Source organism: Conger conger, chromosome 6 (genome assembly GCF_963514075.1).
Source record: "Conger conger chromosome 6, fConCon1.1, whole genome shotgun sequence".
NCBI classification, from domain to species: domain Eukaryota; kingdom Metazoa; phylum Chordata; class Actinopteri; order Anguilliformes; family Congridae; genus Conger; species Conger conger.
Window position 1 is genome coordinate 50154117 of NC_083765.1, and position 19760 is coordinate 50173876.

A 19760-nucleotide genomic window follows, 5' to 3' on the forward strand; every position below is an offset into this window, starting at 1 on the left:
CACACTGAAAGCGAAGGATGTGCCTGTGTGTAACTAAGGTTAATTACATTCCTTTTCTTAGGTTATCCTTCGCCAACGACACAAGATCTTCAGAGTAAGTACTACATGCAAGCAGTTTTGAATGACAAAAGGTATCATTTTGATATCAAAGCTTTTAAACCAGTGTTTAAGTCAAAGATGACAGTGGTCGTTGCAAAACATTATAGGCACCCTTATTAAAATGTTGAAAAAAGGCTGCATTTAATAAACATAGATAATGATCAATGTTCAAACATATGGCTAAACTACGTATATACTTTTATATCAATACATTTACTCACGTTTCATTGTTTTTTATTTAGTAATCTATTTTTTTCTGAAAACCACAGGTGCCAATATTATTGGCACCCCTAATAATTATTGGAAATAACAAACAAAGTGAAATTGGCAATACAATTTAACGTAATTTAGTTAATCTCAGTCTAAAGGTATATCTGAACTTCATGCCAACCTTGTGAAGTGCACTTATTCTCCCATGTTTTTTATATTACACGATGAAAGATTCGCTAACTATTCCTGAGAAGCAAAATTCCTCAGTTGGAAGGTGCTATTCTGTTTCCTTGCACAAGAAAGCTTGAGGAACACAGGCCGGTTTTTAACCGGTGAATTATTCATTATGCCAATTAAACATCCTACTGCATTTAATTATCATGTCTGATTTGATGTTTCTGTTTAGATGTAAAGGAGGAAACTGTGGCTTTTGGAAGACTATTTCTTAAAGCTGGTATTGGTAAATCATTTGATTTCTCTTTCCTTCCAGACATCGCTTTTGTATGCTTCAATATGACTTATGACAACATGCTGTCTGCCCGTGAATTCCACACATTTTTGGCCGGGATCATCTTAGACTCGGAAAGGCTGAAAGACCCAAGGAGCAGTGGTCTGAAAATGGCTGGTCTGGTCTATAGTTTATGGGTAAGAGACAACACTTGCGCTTCAAGCATTTTAACCATGCGTTTTAAGCATTTGCTTTTGCATTTTAAAAGACATTTTGAGATATAATTGAAGTATTTTTAGATTGAAATATTTACACTTTCCAGACAGAGCACATTTCTGCTTTCTCACTCTCCAGTCAGAACTCATTTCTGCTTTCTCACTCTCCAGACAGAACACATTTCTGCTTTCTCACTCTCCAGACAGAACACATTTCTGCTTTCTCACTCTCCAGACCTTGTACACTTCTGCTTTCTCTCTCTCCAGACAGAACACATTTCTGCTTTCTCACTCTCCAGACAGAACTCATTTCTGCTTTCTCACTCTCCAGACAAAACTCATTTCTGCTTTCTCATTCTCCAGACAGAACTCATTCCTGCTTTCTCACTCTCCAGACAGAACACATTTCTGCTTTCTCACTCTCCAGACAGAACTCATTCGTGCTTTCTCACTCTCCAGACAGAACTCATTTCTGCTTTCTCACTCTCCAGACAAAACTCATTTCTGCTTTCTCATTCTCCAGACAGAACTCATTCCTGCTTTCTCACTCTCCAGACAGAACTCATTTCTGCTTTCTCACTCTCCAGACAGAACTCATTTCTGCTTTCTCACTCTCCAGACAGAACTCATTTCTGCTTTCTCACTCTCCAGACCGAGCAGGCCGAACCTGAAGACTTTGTGGTGGAGCTAATGAAACACTCCTGTTATGAAAGACAAAAACACATCCAGGATTGGCTGCTCCAGTGGGTGAAGGTACTGTAGGGTGCTTTATACCTCTGTGAGACTTGATCCTGTTTCCACACTACTGCCCCCTGATCCTCCAGGCTCTCAAAAACAGTATTTAAATAGTCCTTGCCTCTACACTGCTACCTATGAATGTTTACTTCCTGAGGAGACTGTTATCCACCCTCTTTCAATATTATACATCGTATTTAATTATTGTCTTGGCTGATTCTCTTCAGATCGTACTCACGACTTAACTGTTTCAACGTCTACAGGTGGCAAATGATGTTTATGTATTTTTTGTTTCCAAGACTTCCAAACAAACATCCTGACCGTATTGTTCCATTGCTGTTTACAGCACACACTGAGATTGGCAAAGCAGTACAGCGAGTGCATTGAACTTCTGGGGGAGGAAGGGTGTCAGAGAGCCACACTGTTTCCCGAAGACTAACCATCTCTTTCCTTATTTTGGTAAGAAAAGGGTCCCATAACCTACAATCTGAATAAAAATGAATCGCCGTTAATACAAAATCCAGGCTTTCATTTTGGATACAAGACTATCCATCTTTATTAAATACTTGTGAACTTGTTAGGATTAAAGTATCATGGGACTTGGGTAAACATTCATGCTCCAGCTACAAATGATTTTTCTTTTTACAAGTTAAGAATAGCACTTCAGTGACTGTCTGCTGTGCTGGTTAATACAAAGATATCAAACAACGTTCAAAGTTATCACAAATGTCTTTCCCTATTCTTTAAGAAACTAGAACCACAGAGCATTGCTGTCCCAAACTATTTACAAATAATGTACATTTTTGTCTTTTTTTTAACAATAACAACAGAGTAATGTTGAACACTTGGCTCTCACCTCTGGAAGAGGCCAGTGGACTCGCAGCAATGCCACTGGGCAGTGCGGAGCAAGGCTGGAATGACGGGCGAGTGGCTGATGACCACCTCGGAAAACCTGCAGTTAACAGCCCGCCTGCTTCTCCTTAACCAGCAGAATTAAGTTAACAGCCTGCCTGCTTCAGCTTAAGAATTGGATTTTTACCGCCACTAGACCGACATACAGGTATTGGGAACTATGTAGCTGTACGCACAGAGTAATGCCATCACAGCAAATTTGACCATGGGTCAGTTCAACAAGGATGTAATACAGCCATCGTGTGAAGACAAAAAGAAAAGAAAGGCAAGTAGCTTTTTAAACTTGGAGGTGTACTCCTGTACCCTCTCTTTCTCCAATTTGGAAATACCTTTTCTTTTGAAGCTACATACATTTCTGCTGTTTTAACGGCTGTCTGCAGCAAAATGGTCAACAGAAAAGGACAGTTTATAACTGCATTGTAAGGTACTAAAATAATTATTTACAGTTTTCAATATAGTACAGCACACTACTGCACTGGTGCGTTTGAAAAAGATAAATATACAAATATTTAAATCAATTTTTTGAAAACAATAAAAAAAAGTTGTGCTCGAAAAGTGGCTTTTTTAAACAGTGCTGTGTCCCCACTCATTCAGTGTCCGCTGTAGATGAGATCTGCTGGCACAATGTTCAATAAATACTTTCTTCTCAAGAGGCATTGCTGTCTTCTGGAGAGCCGCTGGATATTAAACCTGCAAGATATAATAAGGGCCAAGTTGTTGGGAGAATTCCTGAGAAAAAGCAAAGATAGACCTCCAGTGCACATTCGTACAGGTTAAGTGTAAGATGAGTGTTTTAGGCAGATGGAGATTGAGCGATGAGGCTTAACCCGCACAGGTCTTGCGTAAGGCAGGACATGCTGTCCTGAGGTGGGAGTAGAGAAGCTTCAGTTATTTGTGCATTGTGTGAATGTTAAGTACAGTGCTGGGACATATTTCAACAGATGGTGAAACTGACTTTTCGCTGATTAGCAAAGCAGCAGTTTTCAGTTTTCAATAGTTGTTCAATAGCACCTTTTATGTGTGTCCCATTTGTTCCATGTGACGGGCTACATTATGAATTCAGATTAATTTGCAGAGTAATGCCACCACTGCTGCACCGATATGACCGTTAAACTGTGAGGTTGAGCGACAGTAGATGACTGCTTGGGGTAAAATGGGCTTTGTGACTTTATCTTGTTTTAAACATATATCCAGGTGTATACTGTATGGTGGTTCTCTAAAGGCAAAAATATGACTTTCAGCAGAGGAGTACTGTGATACACCAGAGATTGGAGTATCTTTAGGTGAAATCATTGATGGAAACACGCAACACGCATGCGAAAAGTCTTGCAATTCATTAATGGCACCCCAGCTTGTCTTGCCTGTAAGTAAATGTGACAGCTGTTTTAGTTTCTAAGCACCTCCCTGCGGCTCTCCAGGCCCACTGTGCTAGGTGAGATGAAGCGGAGACTCACGGCAGAGATGTACTGGCTGTTGAAGCGGGGCTTGTCCTCCAGGGGAGAGGTGAGGGCAGAGTAGCAGGGCGGGTGGCAGGGCGAGCCGGGCTCCTCGGACAGGGCCTCCGGGAGGTGGCTGGAGACGCAGCCGCTGTCCGAGCCGCTGGAGCCGCTGCCCGACATGCAGTGTGAGGACGACTCGGAGCTCTCCGTGGCTGCGGAGGAGAGGGCGGACCATCAGAACAGCACTGCGCCCACACATCAAAACACTGCGCCCACACACCAAAACATTGCACCTACACATCAAAACACTGCACCTACACGCCAAAACACTGCACTGACACGTCAAAACACTGCACCTACACGTCAAAACACCGTGCTGACACATCAAAACACTGCACCTACACATCAAAACACTGCAGCGACACGTAAAAACACTGAACCCACACATTAAACTGCATCCACACGCCAAAACACTGCACCCACAAATCAAAACACTGCACCTACACATCAAAACACTGCAGCGACACGTAAAAACACTGAACCCACACATTAAACTGCATCCACACGCCAAAACACTGCACCCACAAATCAAAACACTGCACCTACCAGGCAAAACACTGCATCCGCACATCAAAACACTGTCCGCACACGTCAAAACACTGCGCTGACACATTAAAACACTGCATCTGCACGTCAAAGCACTGCCCGCACACGTCAAAAAACTGCGCTGACACGTCAAAACACTGCGCCAATGAGGCAATTTTCCGTTCCTCTCCAATCAATGTCCTCTAAAACATTAAAACATTTGTCTTTGTTAAATCTAGGACTGCCTGAGGCCCTTTACCTACCCTAGACTACAAAGTTAAAATCATATGAACAGGACTGGCATGTCAGCCCAAGGTATTGGTGAGGAAAGTGTTGTTGAGAACTGGGGGACTGGTCCTAAGGGCTATCAGGCTTTGGGGGTCCCTGGTCTGGTTCCTGGTCCTAAGGGCTGTAGTGTACTCACTCATGGAGGGCTGGCTGCTGGTCTCGTGCTCCAGCTCATCCTCCTCCAGGCAGGGGCTGGTGAAGGGCCGCTCCCCGGGCAGCAGGGCCTGGCTGCCGTACACGTGCAGGTTCAGGGGCCCCAGCAGGGACGAGGACGGGGGCCCACCAGCCGTCAGGGGCCCGCTCACCGCTGTCCTCTTGAAGGGATCGGAGTGGTCGAACAGAGACACCGCTATCGATGCTCGCGTCCGAGCTCCTAGCGGCGGAAAAATATGTTTTATAAAAATCACACTACGCAGAGTGTGAGGCTACAGTAAAATATTTTTTCAGACCGGCTTCTGCTGGTTCTGAAAATTGATAATCCTTCAAAGCACAATGCAGCTGTCACACACTAAAATGGGAAAATTAGCTTTAAATACATGGGGAAGTAGGTTAATACACCCCACAATGGGTGGAGCTTCCGTTTCCTGCCAAACACAGACTCTTGAAAATTAACAGATGCTATTACACCAACACTGAGGTCCATGACATGTTCCCACCAAAACTAACAAACACATCACCATCCACATTACCTCTTCCCTTCATGATGTAGTCTATGGCCCTGTCATTGATAGCAGCATCACTTGGTTTTATATCCAGGAAAGGTTTGTTCCCCACACCCATGGATACCATCTCCTGCATTCGAATTTCTGGAGAGCAAACACCAAATATGTTTACAGGGACTTAGGGCAGTGTTACGAGTAGGAATCACACACACTGACATTCCTTGTTTACTTTAGTTTTTTCCCCCTTTATTTTGTTTTTGCTTTGGCACTACATTACATTACATTACATTATTGGCGTTTGGCAGACGCTCTTATGACACAATGCAGGGTTAAGGGCCTTGCTCAAGGACACAACAGCTGTGCGGATCTCATTGTGGCTACACCGGGATGAGAGCCACCAACCCAGCATGTCCCAGTCCTTTACCTTAACCAGTACACTACAGGCCACCCTGGCAGGAAAAGGTTCAAGGGTGCTCCGTTTCATGGGTCACCTTTATTTCTGGTGGCCTGCTGCCACAGGATCCTGGCGATGTCGGAGGTCCAGGCCCGTTTGGTCTCAGTGCTGCTGGCCTGCAGCACCGACGTCTGGTTTTTGGAAGTCCTCCTCCGGAACCAGATTTCAAAGCGCAGTCCGCTGTCACCTGAGGATTCCGTCATCCCCACGTCAGCGGTCTGGAGGGCAGGGAAGAAACGCTCGTGTCATGTGAGGTCAGGTGTGCGCTTATACGTAATATTTGCAAACCAGGTCGCCCGAGTCTTCCATTAGAATGTTACATTTACCAATTAAATAGTTGTTTTCACTTGTCTGGTTTACTTGTCCACCACGCATTTGTCAAGTTGCTATTTTTCCATGATACACCAGTCACATCACAAATTAATCATTTGCCTGAGATAAGTTCAGACAGTATCGCCTAACTTCAAATTGAAATTGTGGTATTGGCTGTGGTATTGTAGGAATTTGCACCTTAAATGAATGCTTGTAGATGTAGACATCTAGTCCTCCCTCGATTTTCTTTGGCTTGCTGAAGAGCACCAGGTCCTCGAACAGGAACACATGCCTCTGGCACTTCCTCCTCCCGGACCAGACCGTAAACTCGCCCTGCCTTACCAAGTGCCCCTGCTCCTTCAGATTGACCTGGGAGAAAGAGCAGCAACAAAGTATTATATCACTGTACTACATACTGCCCTTACAACACAAGTCTTATACTCTGAGTCTCATCAAATAAATCAGAGTAACACAGTTAAGGTACAAACATCAGCTTGAATACTCTGTGTCATTGAATGTTTGCAGAACACAATGTAATTAATCAGGTTTGCTGATGAAAACACCACAGAGCTTATTGAATAATATATTACAAAAAATGTTTTTCAAAAAAAGGCAAATAGGTGCACATTTCTCATTAAGAAATATGTGGTGTTGGAATGGCCAATTATGTACATGCGCGCTCATATTGCACAAAGACACCTCAAGGTTCTCCTCCAAAACATATGGCGTCAGGAAGCAGCGCACACGTAGATCGAGGGGTGGAGGAGACCCAATCATACGCGTGCACAGAGAGCGAGCCACTGGCACCTGGACAGGGTTGGATCAAGAGATGAACAATACTATCCCCACCGATCCAATCCCTCCTGTTCATATACCCCTTTGCTGACACTAAGCCAATCATGCATTGCCCCTGTGGAGCACCCAGCCACAGCACTGGCACAGATCAACCTCCCCCCAGGACCGTGGTGCTGTGAAATAGCCATGGTGAAATACAACAACTGTACAACATCAGAGAGGAAAATGATACAGCAGCTGTGCACCAGGAAATAACCCTCAGCACAGCATATGGTACGACATTCGATGGATGAGTTGAACATGTGCGACCACAGAAGGAGTGGACATTCTCAGCCAAGTTTTGTCTCAAGGAGAGAGCAGAGTACGCCCTTCCTGTTTATTTAGAAATTCCCAGTCCTAACTGTTGCCCTGTACCAGTAAAGGTCCTCAGTCAATTTGGGAGCGCACACACTCGCAAGCTTGTCCTCACACTTGTGTACAGTTAGCCGAAAGGTTGTCTTTTCACTCTGGGAGAAAACATATTGTTCAGCCAGGATGCCGCAGAGAAACGTTTTCCCACTGAAACCGCCCTAGGCCTGTAATCGTTTTTTTAAATTGGACATTTATGTTCTTTTATTCACCTGTCTGTATTTAATACCATTCTTTCAACCAGCGGCAGATGGGTTCTCCTACTGAGTCAGGTTCTGCTCAAGGTTTCTTCCTGTTTGCCAGGGAGTTTTTCCTTGACACTGTTGCCATTTTGCGTACTCTTGGGGACCGGTTTCTCTGCAAAGGCCCTTTGTTAAAAGCGCAATACAAATAAAAATTGATTGATTGATAAACCGATGCCTGGTGAGTGTGTGGGCTTGGAGTGTCCGGGGCGGGTGGGGGGGTGACAGTGTCCGGGGGGGGTGGGGGGGGTGATAGTGTCGGATAGTGGGGTTGATACTCACGTCGCAGTCGCGGATGGCGTCCATGGCGAGCAGGTCGTTGCCATGGCGGAGCTGGAACTTGACCATCTCCGCGGCGGCGGTCAGGTAGGCCAGCTCCTGCTCCTGGGTCTCGCTCGCCTCCCGGATCAGGTCCTTCAGCAGCAGGGCATACTTGCTCATGCGCTGGATGGGCTTCAGCAGGTAGGAGGCCAGGTCCATCTTATCCTCCAGCTCCAGCTGCTTGTCCTGTGTGTGTGTGTGTGTGTGTATGTGTGTGTGTGTGTATGTATGTGTTTATGTGTGCGTGTATGTGTGTTTAAAAGAGGGGGGGGGGGGGTATGCTGTCATACAACTGACTATTAGAGACCATGGAACTATATAGTTCTAACTGACGTGTTTGCCAAAAACGAGTTAGTGTTAGTGTAAAACATGTTGTTTATCTGGCACTGAATATATGTGTGAGGCTTTACACAAAAATGCTGTTTAAAAGTATGAAAAAATTATGCTCATTTTAAAAATGCTTGGAGCCCATTCACTTTGGAATGTTTGATGCTCGATATCTCAAAATCACTCAGAGCGCAGATTCCACAAGTTAACTTCATCATTAACAGCCTTTTTCTGTGGGTGGCCAGTCCGAGTGCTGGAAAGCTGGGCTTGAGCTCCCTGATCTGTTCTCTTTAACTTGATAAATGACATTCATCCAGTTACAGCACAGCGCACTGCACACACGGTCAAATTTTACACCAGAGATTTCACATCTTTATAAAAAGTCCAAGGATACATGGGACAGATCCACCATATTCAACATATCGATGCAAGTTATTGAATGTGCACTTTTTTTTGGCTGTCTCTTGGTGGGTTTGTTCTCATCAGATTAATCAACAGGGTTCCAGTTTTCATCTATGTGTTCACTTCTAGCCCTTGGAACTGTACGTCCCTCTAAGGTTTTCAGCACACAGGCCCCTGGTTGTGGTTATGCACCTTGTTGTACGTGGATAAGAGTGTCTGCTAAATGCCTATAATGCCATGTAATGCAATGTTTGGTTAGAGCATGCTCAGTATCATTCATCTACTCACCCTGAAGAACGTGTTCCCATGGCTGGCCAACAGGGCGTCTGACTTTGGCTTGTTCTTGCTGTACAGGGCGTACAGCCCAAACTGGTCTTGCTGCAACCAATGGAATAAAAATGAGGCTATTTTTAAAAGCGAGGCATTTTGCTTCAATATGTTTGACGTGTAAATGAAAAGCACAGAAAGAAATGGAAATTATTTTCTATTTGCAGAGATATTTTGCTTGATAGCAATGCTTTATTATGTGTTAATTGTGTGGAATGTGCAATATTTTAAACAAAGTACTTAATACTAAGAATTAGGCCAAAAGTAGATACAGCGCATGAATTTTGGCTCACAGAATGATGTTCCGCGTGAACGTTAACAGCAGAAGCCCTGAACTTCCTGCTCATTTAAAAGTTTTAAATTGAGCCGTTAAATTGTGCCAAATCTAAAAATCGTCAACATTAATGCAGGTTTCTCTGATTTCCGCTCTTACGTTTATGAGAGAGCTACATTGCCTGGAGGAATGGTTGTATGAGGTGAATAGAACCACCACAGCTGAACCACCCAGTGAGACAAAGGGCCACTTGGCCTATTTGAACAGCTGGGTTTTTAATTTTCTAAAAATAATCCAGGTAATGCACAGTGCTCAAGGGTAGACATTGCCCAGGTATTAACCCTATAACCACCGGCTGAAACAAGGTAACACAAAACATCTGGCAAGTAAGGTTGTGTAAGGTTGAGTTAAATAACAGCATTGTAGCAGCTTCTTTTCATAACCACCACCAAATGGTATGAATGCGTATGAAAGCAGTGGCTGACAAAGAGGAGGTTGAGGTGGTGTAGTGGGAGAGGAGGTGCCTACATGTCGGAGGAAGCAGTGGCTGATGCGCAGCGGGTGGTTGGAGCAGCTCTCCAGCTCCTGGAGGAAGTACTGGCTGTGGAAGTCCACCAGCTTCTCCAGGTTGCCGAAGATGACGCTGCGCTTGCCCCGCAGGTCCTGGGGCAGGTCGGGCCGCTCCATCTCGGGGAAGTAGTGGCTGATGATGTAGCGCAGGGAGCGCACGTACTCCCGCTCCGTCGTCACCATCTCGTCCGCGATGTGCCGCAGCTTGCTGCTGGGGAGAGAGGCCAAGCCGCCATGAAACCACCGGACACAGATCTGAAGAGCACAGCCCTGAAACAACCCTACACAGATCTGTAGAGCACAGTGCTTGTCTTCTGGAATCAGTGATGTGCCATTATTATTATTATTAGTAGTAGTAGTATTAGTTTCATGATTGTCATTATTACTGTGATTATTATTATTACAACATTGTATGGTTCAGCTGTTGAGGTGGTAGTATTACAGCCTGTAACAGACCTGGTAATTTCACAGCATAAATGCACAACCAGCAGGAAGTTACAAAGGGATCAGGACAATAACCATGTTAAAAACAAGTCATTTCAAGAAAAGAAATGCTCATTAAATTCTCATGTTCATTTGTTTTTACAGTCTGTGCGAGGACTGCAAGGTTTTTCATTGCCATAGCTTCTGTACTTTTCCTCTGAGGCCTGTCTCGCTTGTCTCTCATTAAAAGCCTTCTCCTTGAGGCCGTGTTTACACACAGAGCTGAGCTACTCTGGATCGCCCTCTGCTGCCTGCCTGCAGACCCAGTGTGCACTGATGAGAGCTGATACACATAGGCTCCAGCGCCTGTCTCTGCTAAACACCACTACCGACCCAGATATAGCCCCAGGCATAGGCCCAGATATAGCCCCAGACAGAAAGCGCATCCGCTAAAGGCAGAAAGTCCAGGGGTTACAAAGTAAAGGTCCTGCCTTATATCTTTTCCACCAATGAACTCAGCCAGCTGATTACACTAATTATTTCTACCACCTGGCTGAAGTGTTGTGCCAATCCAAGTGTTTGGAACAGAATACCCCCACAGTATTTTTACTTTCTGTACCGGGGTTTCACACCCCTGCGGGTCTGTGTGTGACGCCATCCCCTGGACTGCCCTGCTGTGACATACATACACACCAATGGTCTCCTGCCTCCTGCACGCCCTTCACACTCCGCACTGCTGCCAAACCCTTTTCCCCCTGGCCCAACTCATTGAGCACACTTTCACTTTTCAGAGTTCACGCCAAAGACTTCTGCAGAAACCAGTTGGTATGTGCCTGTATTTCTAAACTGGGAGGTTGTGATGGGAGCTTAAATGTGAGTAGCTGACATACAATTTTTTCATTATTCTATTATGAAATATGGAATTTTCCTGGTTTCCAGGGACAATACTACTATCTGGCCAGCAAAGAATTACACTGTATGCTTACCAGACACTTCAGTATGTGGGAAACACATGACTTCTGAACGTGCTTTGTGAGTGTAACACACCACAAATGTAATTTAACTTGTCGAACAAAACGTGAAATGAGCAGGAACCAAAATCCCTATGAGAAAGGGCAGGGGAGATCTACAAAGGAAACCCATGGCAGAAGAAACTGTTGGGTTGGTGTACAAAAAGATGTCATCACTCACCGTTTCTGAGACAACCACTCTTGAGTGCAAGTACAGTTCAAAAAAATTAAGCAGAAGAAAATTTAGATGATTTTTTTTTTTTCTGTTTTGCTTTATTTCTTTGAACTGTGCTTATGGTGCCATAGCAAACATGTGGGAACATGTATTCATGATAAATTTGCACTAAACCTCAACAAACCAAAGGTATAAAATACCTTACACAATCATGTGTAAGAATCAAACCATTAACTTTCCATAACAGGTAAAACGGGTAGGTACAATACGTAGCCCAATCGTCATTGCGTCTCCACTGCTGCAGCTGAACTTCGCTTTGGGAGTGTAAAGGAACGGCAGTTATAATTCAAACAATAACGGACAGGCACAGCCCTCCCTCCCGCAGCCAACAGTGGAAGACTGACAGGCCTCGGCAGTTGTGAAGCTCCACAGATACACAGCACACGATGGACTGAACCACAACCCAAACTTGCATTCTAGTGTCTGGAAACCATAAGCAGGGTCCTGGTAGGCTATTCCACGCAGGAAATCATTAAATCTCAACTGGTTTTCTTGTAAGTAGAGATCCGTTTTTAACGGGAAGTTCAAGTGAGGGCTGGCACTGCTGGTCAAGTCATGGTAAAGCCATTTATACAATGGAGTGGCTTCCAGCTGTGAGTGGACATCTTAAAAGCATAGATCAAGTTCAAAGTTCAAAAAGTTCAAAGTTCAAATTGGAATTTTCTTTTTATGTTTGTGCTTGGCTTTGTCAGTTTTTGCGTGCAATGAAAGACAATTTAAGTACATACAGATGTTTCTCAGTACCTTTCACAATGGCTGGCATCGTTGCACTGGCAAGTTTGAAGATTAAATAAAAAAATACAATCCAGTACAATAGATTCCACCAAGTATCAGGAAATTTTGGCTGACAATCTGGTTGCCTCTACCACAAGGCTGAGACTTGACTGTAAGTGGACTTGACCCAAGACAATGACCCAAAGCATACCTCATAATCCATACAGAAATGGTTCTGTGACAAAAAACATTTTCTGCAATGGCCAACACAATCAAAAACCTGTGGGTGAACAGGGCAGTTGATAAGTGTGTAAAGGATCTTGCACAATTGCACAGAGGAATGGTCCAAATGTATTCCATAACCTTGCCCACTTTAATTAATTTAATCTAGCCATTCTAACCTTACAGACACAGGGGTGGCCTGTAGCGTAGTGGTTAAGGTAAAAGACTGGGACACGCAAGGTCGGTGGTTCTAATCCCGGTGTAGCCACAATAAGATCCGCACAGCTGTGGGCCCTTGAGCAAGGCCCTTAACCCTGCATTGCTCCAGGGGAGGATTGTCTCCTGCTTAGTCTAATCAACTGTATGTCACTCTGGATAAGAGCGTCTGCCAAATGCCAATAATATAACAAGAGGTAGTTTTAAATTGGATTTTCTCTGCCAAAGCCAGTCTGAAGAGATTTTCTATTCCTGTGATTTCAGGATGAAAGCTGGTTCTTAAATAGTGCTTTGTCAGGAGTTAGGACAAGTTAGACTTGTCGGGATACAGATATGCTCCAGTGTACACTAACTGACAGTATGTTTTTCTTCATAAATCATTTCACAGTACAAGCGTCACAAGAATATCTGTGTTTGCTTCAGAGACGAGGAATTTTGGCACATACCTGCCCTTGGCCCTGGTCTCTGGAATCGGGGTGCTGTTCCTGAGGATGTCTGTGGGGGCCCAGCCCTGGGGGGGCAGATGGGGGCTCAGGCCTCGCTCCCCCACCTCCGTGCTGCTGACCTCCAGGCCTTTGATGAAGACGCCGGTGTGGCCTCGTCTGGACGGCTCGCTCAGGGTGCGCTGGCAGGACCCGTACCGGGCGGAGTCCACGGGCGCGTCGAAGCTCTGGGTCTTCCTCAGCGAGCGGCGGCCGGGCTCAGACGCGGGAGCCCTGGGGCTGTAGTGGCTCGGCGCCGCCCTGGACTGGGCCTCCAGCCGCACCCGGTGCGGAGCCTCCTCGGTGGAGGTGCTCCGGGTCAGCCGGTGGGAGCCCGGCGCCGGCGGGGCCCGGCCGTCCGGGCCGAGGCAGTTCGCGGGGGAGGTCCTAAAGTCGGCGGGCTCCGGGACGCGGGTTTTTGGGCTGCAGGGGGGCCTCTCCCTCCCCCCCCAGCCCCCGGAGAACACCCTCCTGCAGGGGGAGGACACGCTGCGGCTCCGCCCGTGGTCGGCGGCTTGCGGGAGGTTCCCGGGCGCTCGGCCGTCCCTGCCTCCCTCCGCCAGGCCGCCGGGCCGGCGCGCCCGCATGGCCGCCTCCAGCTTCTTCTCAAACATCTGCTTGGTCTCCTGGCACTTGGCCCAGGCGAACCTCCACTGCTTCAGCCCCTTCTCGCTCTTCAGCTCCGCCGCCAGCTCCTTCATCTCCTGGAAGCGGGCGTCCGGGATGCCCGGGCACTGCCGGCGGTAGCCCTCCAGGCACTTGACTATGGCCTGGCACCTCTCGGGTGAGCTGCAGTCCTCCACGCCTATGCACGCCAGGTGGCGCATTCCCTCCAGCGCCCACTCGTACGCCTGCGGGGGGAGACACACGCCATGGGGTCATCTTCAGCGCCGAAGAAAGGAAACATTCACCGGCCGTGCCAAAGGGCGCGTGAAAACGACACTGTGTGGTACAGGCCAAGGCCCCGGCGGGTTTACAATGGGCCTGTTTCTCCACGCGCGTTAGAGGGTGAACAAGGGTGCTTTCATGGGCGAACGTCAAGCTACAACGCAGCCTGATGGGGGGAGTGGGCTCAGGAGGGCCAGCTGAGGCCTGGGAGGATGACAGCCCTTATCTGAGGAGGACAGGAGATAGGCCTGCAAGGGCCAGAGTGAGAGTGAGAGTCAGGTTGAGAGTGAAAGTGAGAGTGAGAGGGTCAGGGTGAGAGTGAGAGTGAGAGTGAGAGGGAGAGGGTCAGGGTGAGAGTGAGAGTGAGAGTCAGGGTGAGAGGGAGAGGGTCAGGGTGAGAGTGAGAGTGAGAGTCAGGGTGAGAGTGAGAGTGAGAGTCAGGGTGAGAGTGAGAGTCAGGGTGAGAGTGAGAGTGAGAGTCAGGGTGAGAGTGAGAGCCAGGGTGAGAGTGAGAGTGAGAGTGTCAGGGTGTCAGGGTGAGAGTGAGAGTGAGAGTGAGAGTCAGGGTGAGAGTGAGAGTGAGGGAGTGACTGAGAGTGAGGGTCAGGGTGAGAGAGTGAGTGAGGGTCAGAGTGAGAGTGAGAGGGTCAAGGTTAGGGTCAGGGTCATAGAGTGAGTGAGAGGGTGAGGGTGAGAGTCAGGGCCAGGCTGTGTACCTCCCAGGAAAGCTCCCTTTTCAAGTAAACAGGAGGAATTTACAGAGGAGCTGGGAGGTCCTAGCACTCAAGCACACGCATCTCCAGGAGGTAAGGTAATGGCTTCAGCACATCAACACACTTCGCCTTTAATGAAGTCAAGACCACAGTGTTCCCTGCCACTCTGATCACAGTGATGAAAGGAATGATGGACATTCACAGACCTCCAAAAGATGTTTCTATCAAGATACATAGATTTTTCTCCATCATTAGATTTAAAACAAATGAAGAAAGTTTCAGAACCAACACAAAAATAAACTGTGGGCTAAACTGCTAATAGCCATGCTAACATTGCATCTCTGAAAAACCAGCAATGCATACACCATGTACGACAAAAAACTTCTGGCATCAAGTGAAATAAAAATTATTTCTCCACAAATAAGTCCTATCCAAGTGGACCAAAAAAACCCACTAGTTTCTGTTTAGACTCGGAAATAGTGCGTGAGACAAGCAAACTTTGAACGTTGAACTTGAAAATTGCCTCGCTCAAACAGAAGTGTCACATTGCAAACACACTGGCTGAGGAATGGCCGTCTCTTCCATGGTCACTGTCTGCTGACACCCAGGGTTTTTCAACCCTCCCTTAATAGGTAACATTTCCAAGCTTGCCCCATTGGACTCTCTACCCTCATGACACCTGACCTTTTGGGTAGGGGGAGGTGACACTGGGGCCGCATACCAGCGCTTAAGCGTGATGGCACTAAGTTACTGATGTCAAAGTGTCGCCTGGAGGTCACCTCCCCCCAGCACAGGGGGCTGCATACGAGTGACCGTGTCTAAAAACGCCCCAAAAAAACCCTAAAAAAACAGATGAATAAAGGCTGGTAGAATCAGACGTTGTAATTGAAGATTGCAATCTATTGCTGAAAGCGTTTGCATGGGGAGAATTGTATAGCATGAGAACATGAGTAAAATCTCATTTTTGTGCTTGGGAATTTAAAACCTGTTCAATGCAGTTTCAGAGAGATGGGAGCTTTCTTTCAGAATCACAGTGTGAGAGAAGTTGAGTGAGTTCTAAGGGAAATCTTAGTCCACAAGTGACCAGAATGCACGCTGAAAACTAAGACAAACAACAACTCCATAGTTACCTCAATGTAATCCACTGTAATCTGCCCAAAAGGAATTATCCTGCATTCCTTTAACAATCCACCTCTGGTTGTGAAAAGCATTCCTGTCGCCGGTTTCGGGTTTAAAAGTGAATGCCCGAGAATCGGCATCGGACTCATTACGGATTTAGGAATGACATCATTCCCCCGGAGCCATTAGTGGCCCTCAGCTTTGAAGCTGGAATGATGTGTGTTGAAAGGCGTGTTTGATTGGCGAGGGCCCGGGGCAGGTTCTGGGATAAAGGCTGAGAGGAGGCCCGTGTCCACGGCTGAAAGGCAGCAGAACGTTGCCTTGGTTTTTCAGACGGCACAGAAAGGGGGTCTGCGGAGAACGGGCGGGACGGGGATGGGGGTCGGGCGCGTAAAAACCCTTGGGGGTGTGGGGGTGACGGGGGGGGGGGGGGGACATGTCCACCAGGCCTCAGCTTTTGAGTGGACAGATAAAGTGTGACTTCCAGAAAAGTGTTTTTCAGTTTTTATCGTGTTCATCAAGAGAAAATTAGAATTGATAAAGAAATGATTTTATATTTTAAAGTCAAGTGTTATGAAAGTGATATTACGACCGGTTTCTCAGATCCTGAAGATCCCAGAGATGCTCACGGGCAATCCCTGTGTTTGTGAATAAACATTTTATATTTATTCAAGAGTCACAGTTAAGACCCCGACCAGGCTGAGATTCGAAGGGGATGCACTAATTAACTGAGGGTTACCAGATACTCCTCTGCAAATTCCCGTGTGAAGACGGGGCAAGCGGTGGGGTTGGAGATGATGTCTGTAGGAGCGTCCTTTTACCCTAAATGCAGCGCCCGCCGCAGAGGCAGAAGAGCGGAGGCAGGAGAGCGGCGGTAAAGGTCACCTGACCACGGCACAAAGGGGGAAGAGCGGCTGAGCGCGCCCACGTTGCGGAAACACAGGACCACCCAGCAGGGACAGACCCTTCTAATTACCAGGCTCAACAGCGTGTCGCAAGTAAAGCTTCGTGATTTGCAGTCATTCAGAAGGAAACACATTTGCTGGGGGCTCATTCCCATATTACCCTTCTAAACACATTTTAAAATAAATTATTAAGTTATATATATGTCAGCTGGTGAATCGTTAGTAATGGATATCCTGTACATACAGAGAATTCCAACGGCAGTACAAAGTTTGGTTTGCAAGAGTGTGCATGTGTGTGCATGTAACTGTCCGTTTACAGTTGAGCCTAAGGCACTGTACAATGTACAATGGTTGTACAATTCTTTGCGACTGCTATTAACAGTGTGCCCGAGTTCATTCTTCGTGGAATTTAAATGCTTAAAAAGACTAATGGCTACATCCAAGTATTGTAAACTGATCCACTGCTGTCACACTGAATGAAGATCGTACCACTTGTAATTACTCTGTGTGACATGTCGTGGGATTTCTTTTTGCTGTTGTGGTGACATCAGTGCAAGTGAAATGAAAGGATCCATCCTGTGTCACTCGTGAATGCAGGAGCCTCAGGCTCACAGTACATTAGAAACCGGAAGCCTGAAGTAAAAATCAATCTAAAGGAAAATATCTGTTATATGTTTATCAGACAATCATTATTATGATCTATTATTCTGACTCATTGTCATCACAGTGTTGTGCTCTGCCATTCCTGGCATTGCACAGAGGTATAAAACGGCCAATGGCACAACATCCAGACACGGCTAACTTTGCCAAAGTCACAATTAAAACAGAGAGTGCTTTGATAGCCTCAATGGATATTCAGACAGATTATGATGAAGGCTCGACAGGAGAGACTGCAAAGGGCCTTTAACCCCCGTACCAAATCCAAACTCTGCCTGAGAGACTGCACAGGGCCTTTAACCCCCGTACCAAATCCAAACTCTGCCTGAGAGATGGCGAAGGGCTATTTCTCCCTCATACCAAATCCAAACTCTGCATGATCTTTCTTTCACTTGGCATCCCCCTCCTAATACCTCCATATTATTCAGGCCAAACTCAGATGTAAATGTAAAATTGCAGCTCTTTTCTTGGTGTGTAATGTCTGTCTCCATCATTTCCCACCCGTAGTGCAGCAACCCTGGCAGACTTTGCAAACATGCTTCCTCCACTTTATAGGTTACAAGGGTCCTAAAATATGGAACAGATGTTTATAAACTTAAGCTAATGAAGAAAGCTTTTTTTCCCTTATTCACAAAGGTTCACTGCTTTATTGCAGCTAATGAAGGCTTGGGAAACATCCCACTCTATCCCGTGCACAACCAATCAGATGTCGGTAACCCCAGGGTTTAACGATATTACTTTGCCATATGGTTGATGGGTTAATTCCTTTCCACTGTCTGGGCACTTTTTCACATTCAGGGAAAGGACCCAAATAAACCTGAAGGCAAGTGCACATAACTCTTCAAAAAGGTTAACTATACAATTTCACCAGCATTTTAAAAGCAGAAAATTATTTCCAAAAACCTATACATGACGGAATAGGCCTGTAGCCTAGTGGTTCATTCACTTTACGAGGAGCTGGAAGGTTGTTGGATCAAACCCCAGTGTAGCCACACTGATATCACTGCAGCTGCTGGGCCCTTTACTCTGCACTGCTCCAGGGGAGGCTGGCCCCGGCTTATTCTAGTCAACGGTAACACGCTTTGGGTAAAGGCGTCGGCTAAATAACAGTAATCGAATGAAACGCCACCACATATTCACAGTCAGATTTACTGATTATGTGTCACAGCCAAGAACGACTGAGGGGGGCGATCCTGTGTAGCACTGCATTATCAGGGTTCTTTCTCTGCTCTTCAAAGGTCCTGTATGCAGAGATCGCTATCGAACATGACAACCCATTTGCAAATCGATGAGTCTATGTACTGTCAATCTACTGTAATCAAACATAAACTATTTATATTTTAAGACATCAAAATGCCTAATTACTCAGCTGTCCAGGAAGCAAGATTCTCCCTGTACTTTTATTAATATTTCACAATACCAGCCACCATCATCACACATTTATCAAAAACAACAAATGCTGTAATTTATGCTGCTTTAATTCACAATAATTAAAGCCTGCTATTCACAATTTGAGAACAAAATATCTGGAGTGGTTTTTGGAGGGTCTGCAAATTTGAGGTTTCTGGGCGCCCTGTGAAGCTCACTCTGTGAGGCTGTGTTTGGGGGTGATGGGGACCCCACTTATCTCAGGGTCTCAGTGCACTTATCAAACACTATCAAAACCCTGTTCGCTCATTCACAGTCTTCAGTAGACTAGGAGACAGAAGGTTGGGCCAGGGTAGGTATGCATAACTAATCTAGCCTTTCCATACTCGTTACTGCACACCAAGTGTATAACTGCACACAGTGTGGATAACTGTGCACAGAGTGGATAACTGTGCACAGAGTGGATAACTGCACATAGAGTGTATAACTGCACACAGAGTGGATAACTGTGCACAGAGTGGATAACTGCACATAGAGTGTATAACTGCACACAGAGTGGATAACTGTGCACAGAGTGGATAACTGCACATAGAGTGTATAACTGCACACAGAGTGGATAACTGCACAGAGTGGATAAATGCACACAGTGTATAACTGCACACACCGTGGATAACTGCACGCACAGTGGAGAACTGCACACAGAGTGGAGAACTGCACACAGAGTGGATAACTGCACGCAGAGCGGAGAACTGCAGAGTGGATAACTGTCACAACTTGTTGTAT

At 46.1% G+C, this 19760-nt stretch overlaps 1 protein-coding gene across 1 annotated transcript in view; it reads right to left on the bottom strand.

Annotated features, from left to right (window-relative positions):
• Positions 1–2228: 2228 nt before the first annotated feature.
• LOC133131582 (uncharacterized) overlaps positions 2229–19760 on the bottom strand; it is a 70607-nt gene continuing 53075 nt past the window's right edge. The window contains exons 14-23 of the mRNA XM_061246955.1: positions 13292–14178; positions 9984–10236; positions 9143–9232; positions 8087–8311; positions 6558–6728; positions 6085–6265; positions 5621–5737; positions 5068–5304; positions 4074–4270; positions 2229–3309 (exon numbers count right to left, since the gene is read on the bottom strand). Of these exons, the coding sequence (XP_061102939.1) occupies positions 3304–3309; positions 4074–4270; positions 5068–5304; positions 5621–5737; positions 6085–6265; positions 6558–6728; positions 8087–8311; positions 9143–9232; positions 9984–10236; positions 13292–14178 (2364 nt within the window). The 3' untranslated portion in view covers positions 2229–3303. The remainder of the gene's footprint in view (positions 3310–4073; positions 4271–5067; positions 5305–5620; positions 5738–6084; positions 6266–6557; positions 6729–8086; positions 8312–9142; positions 9233–9983; positions 10237–13291; positions 14179–19760) is intronic.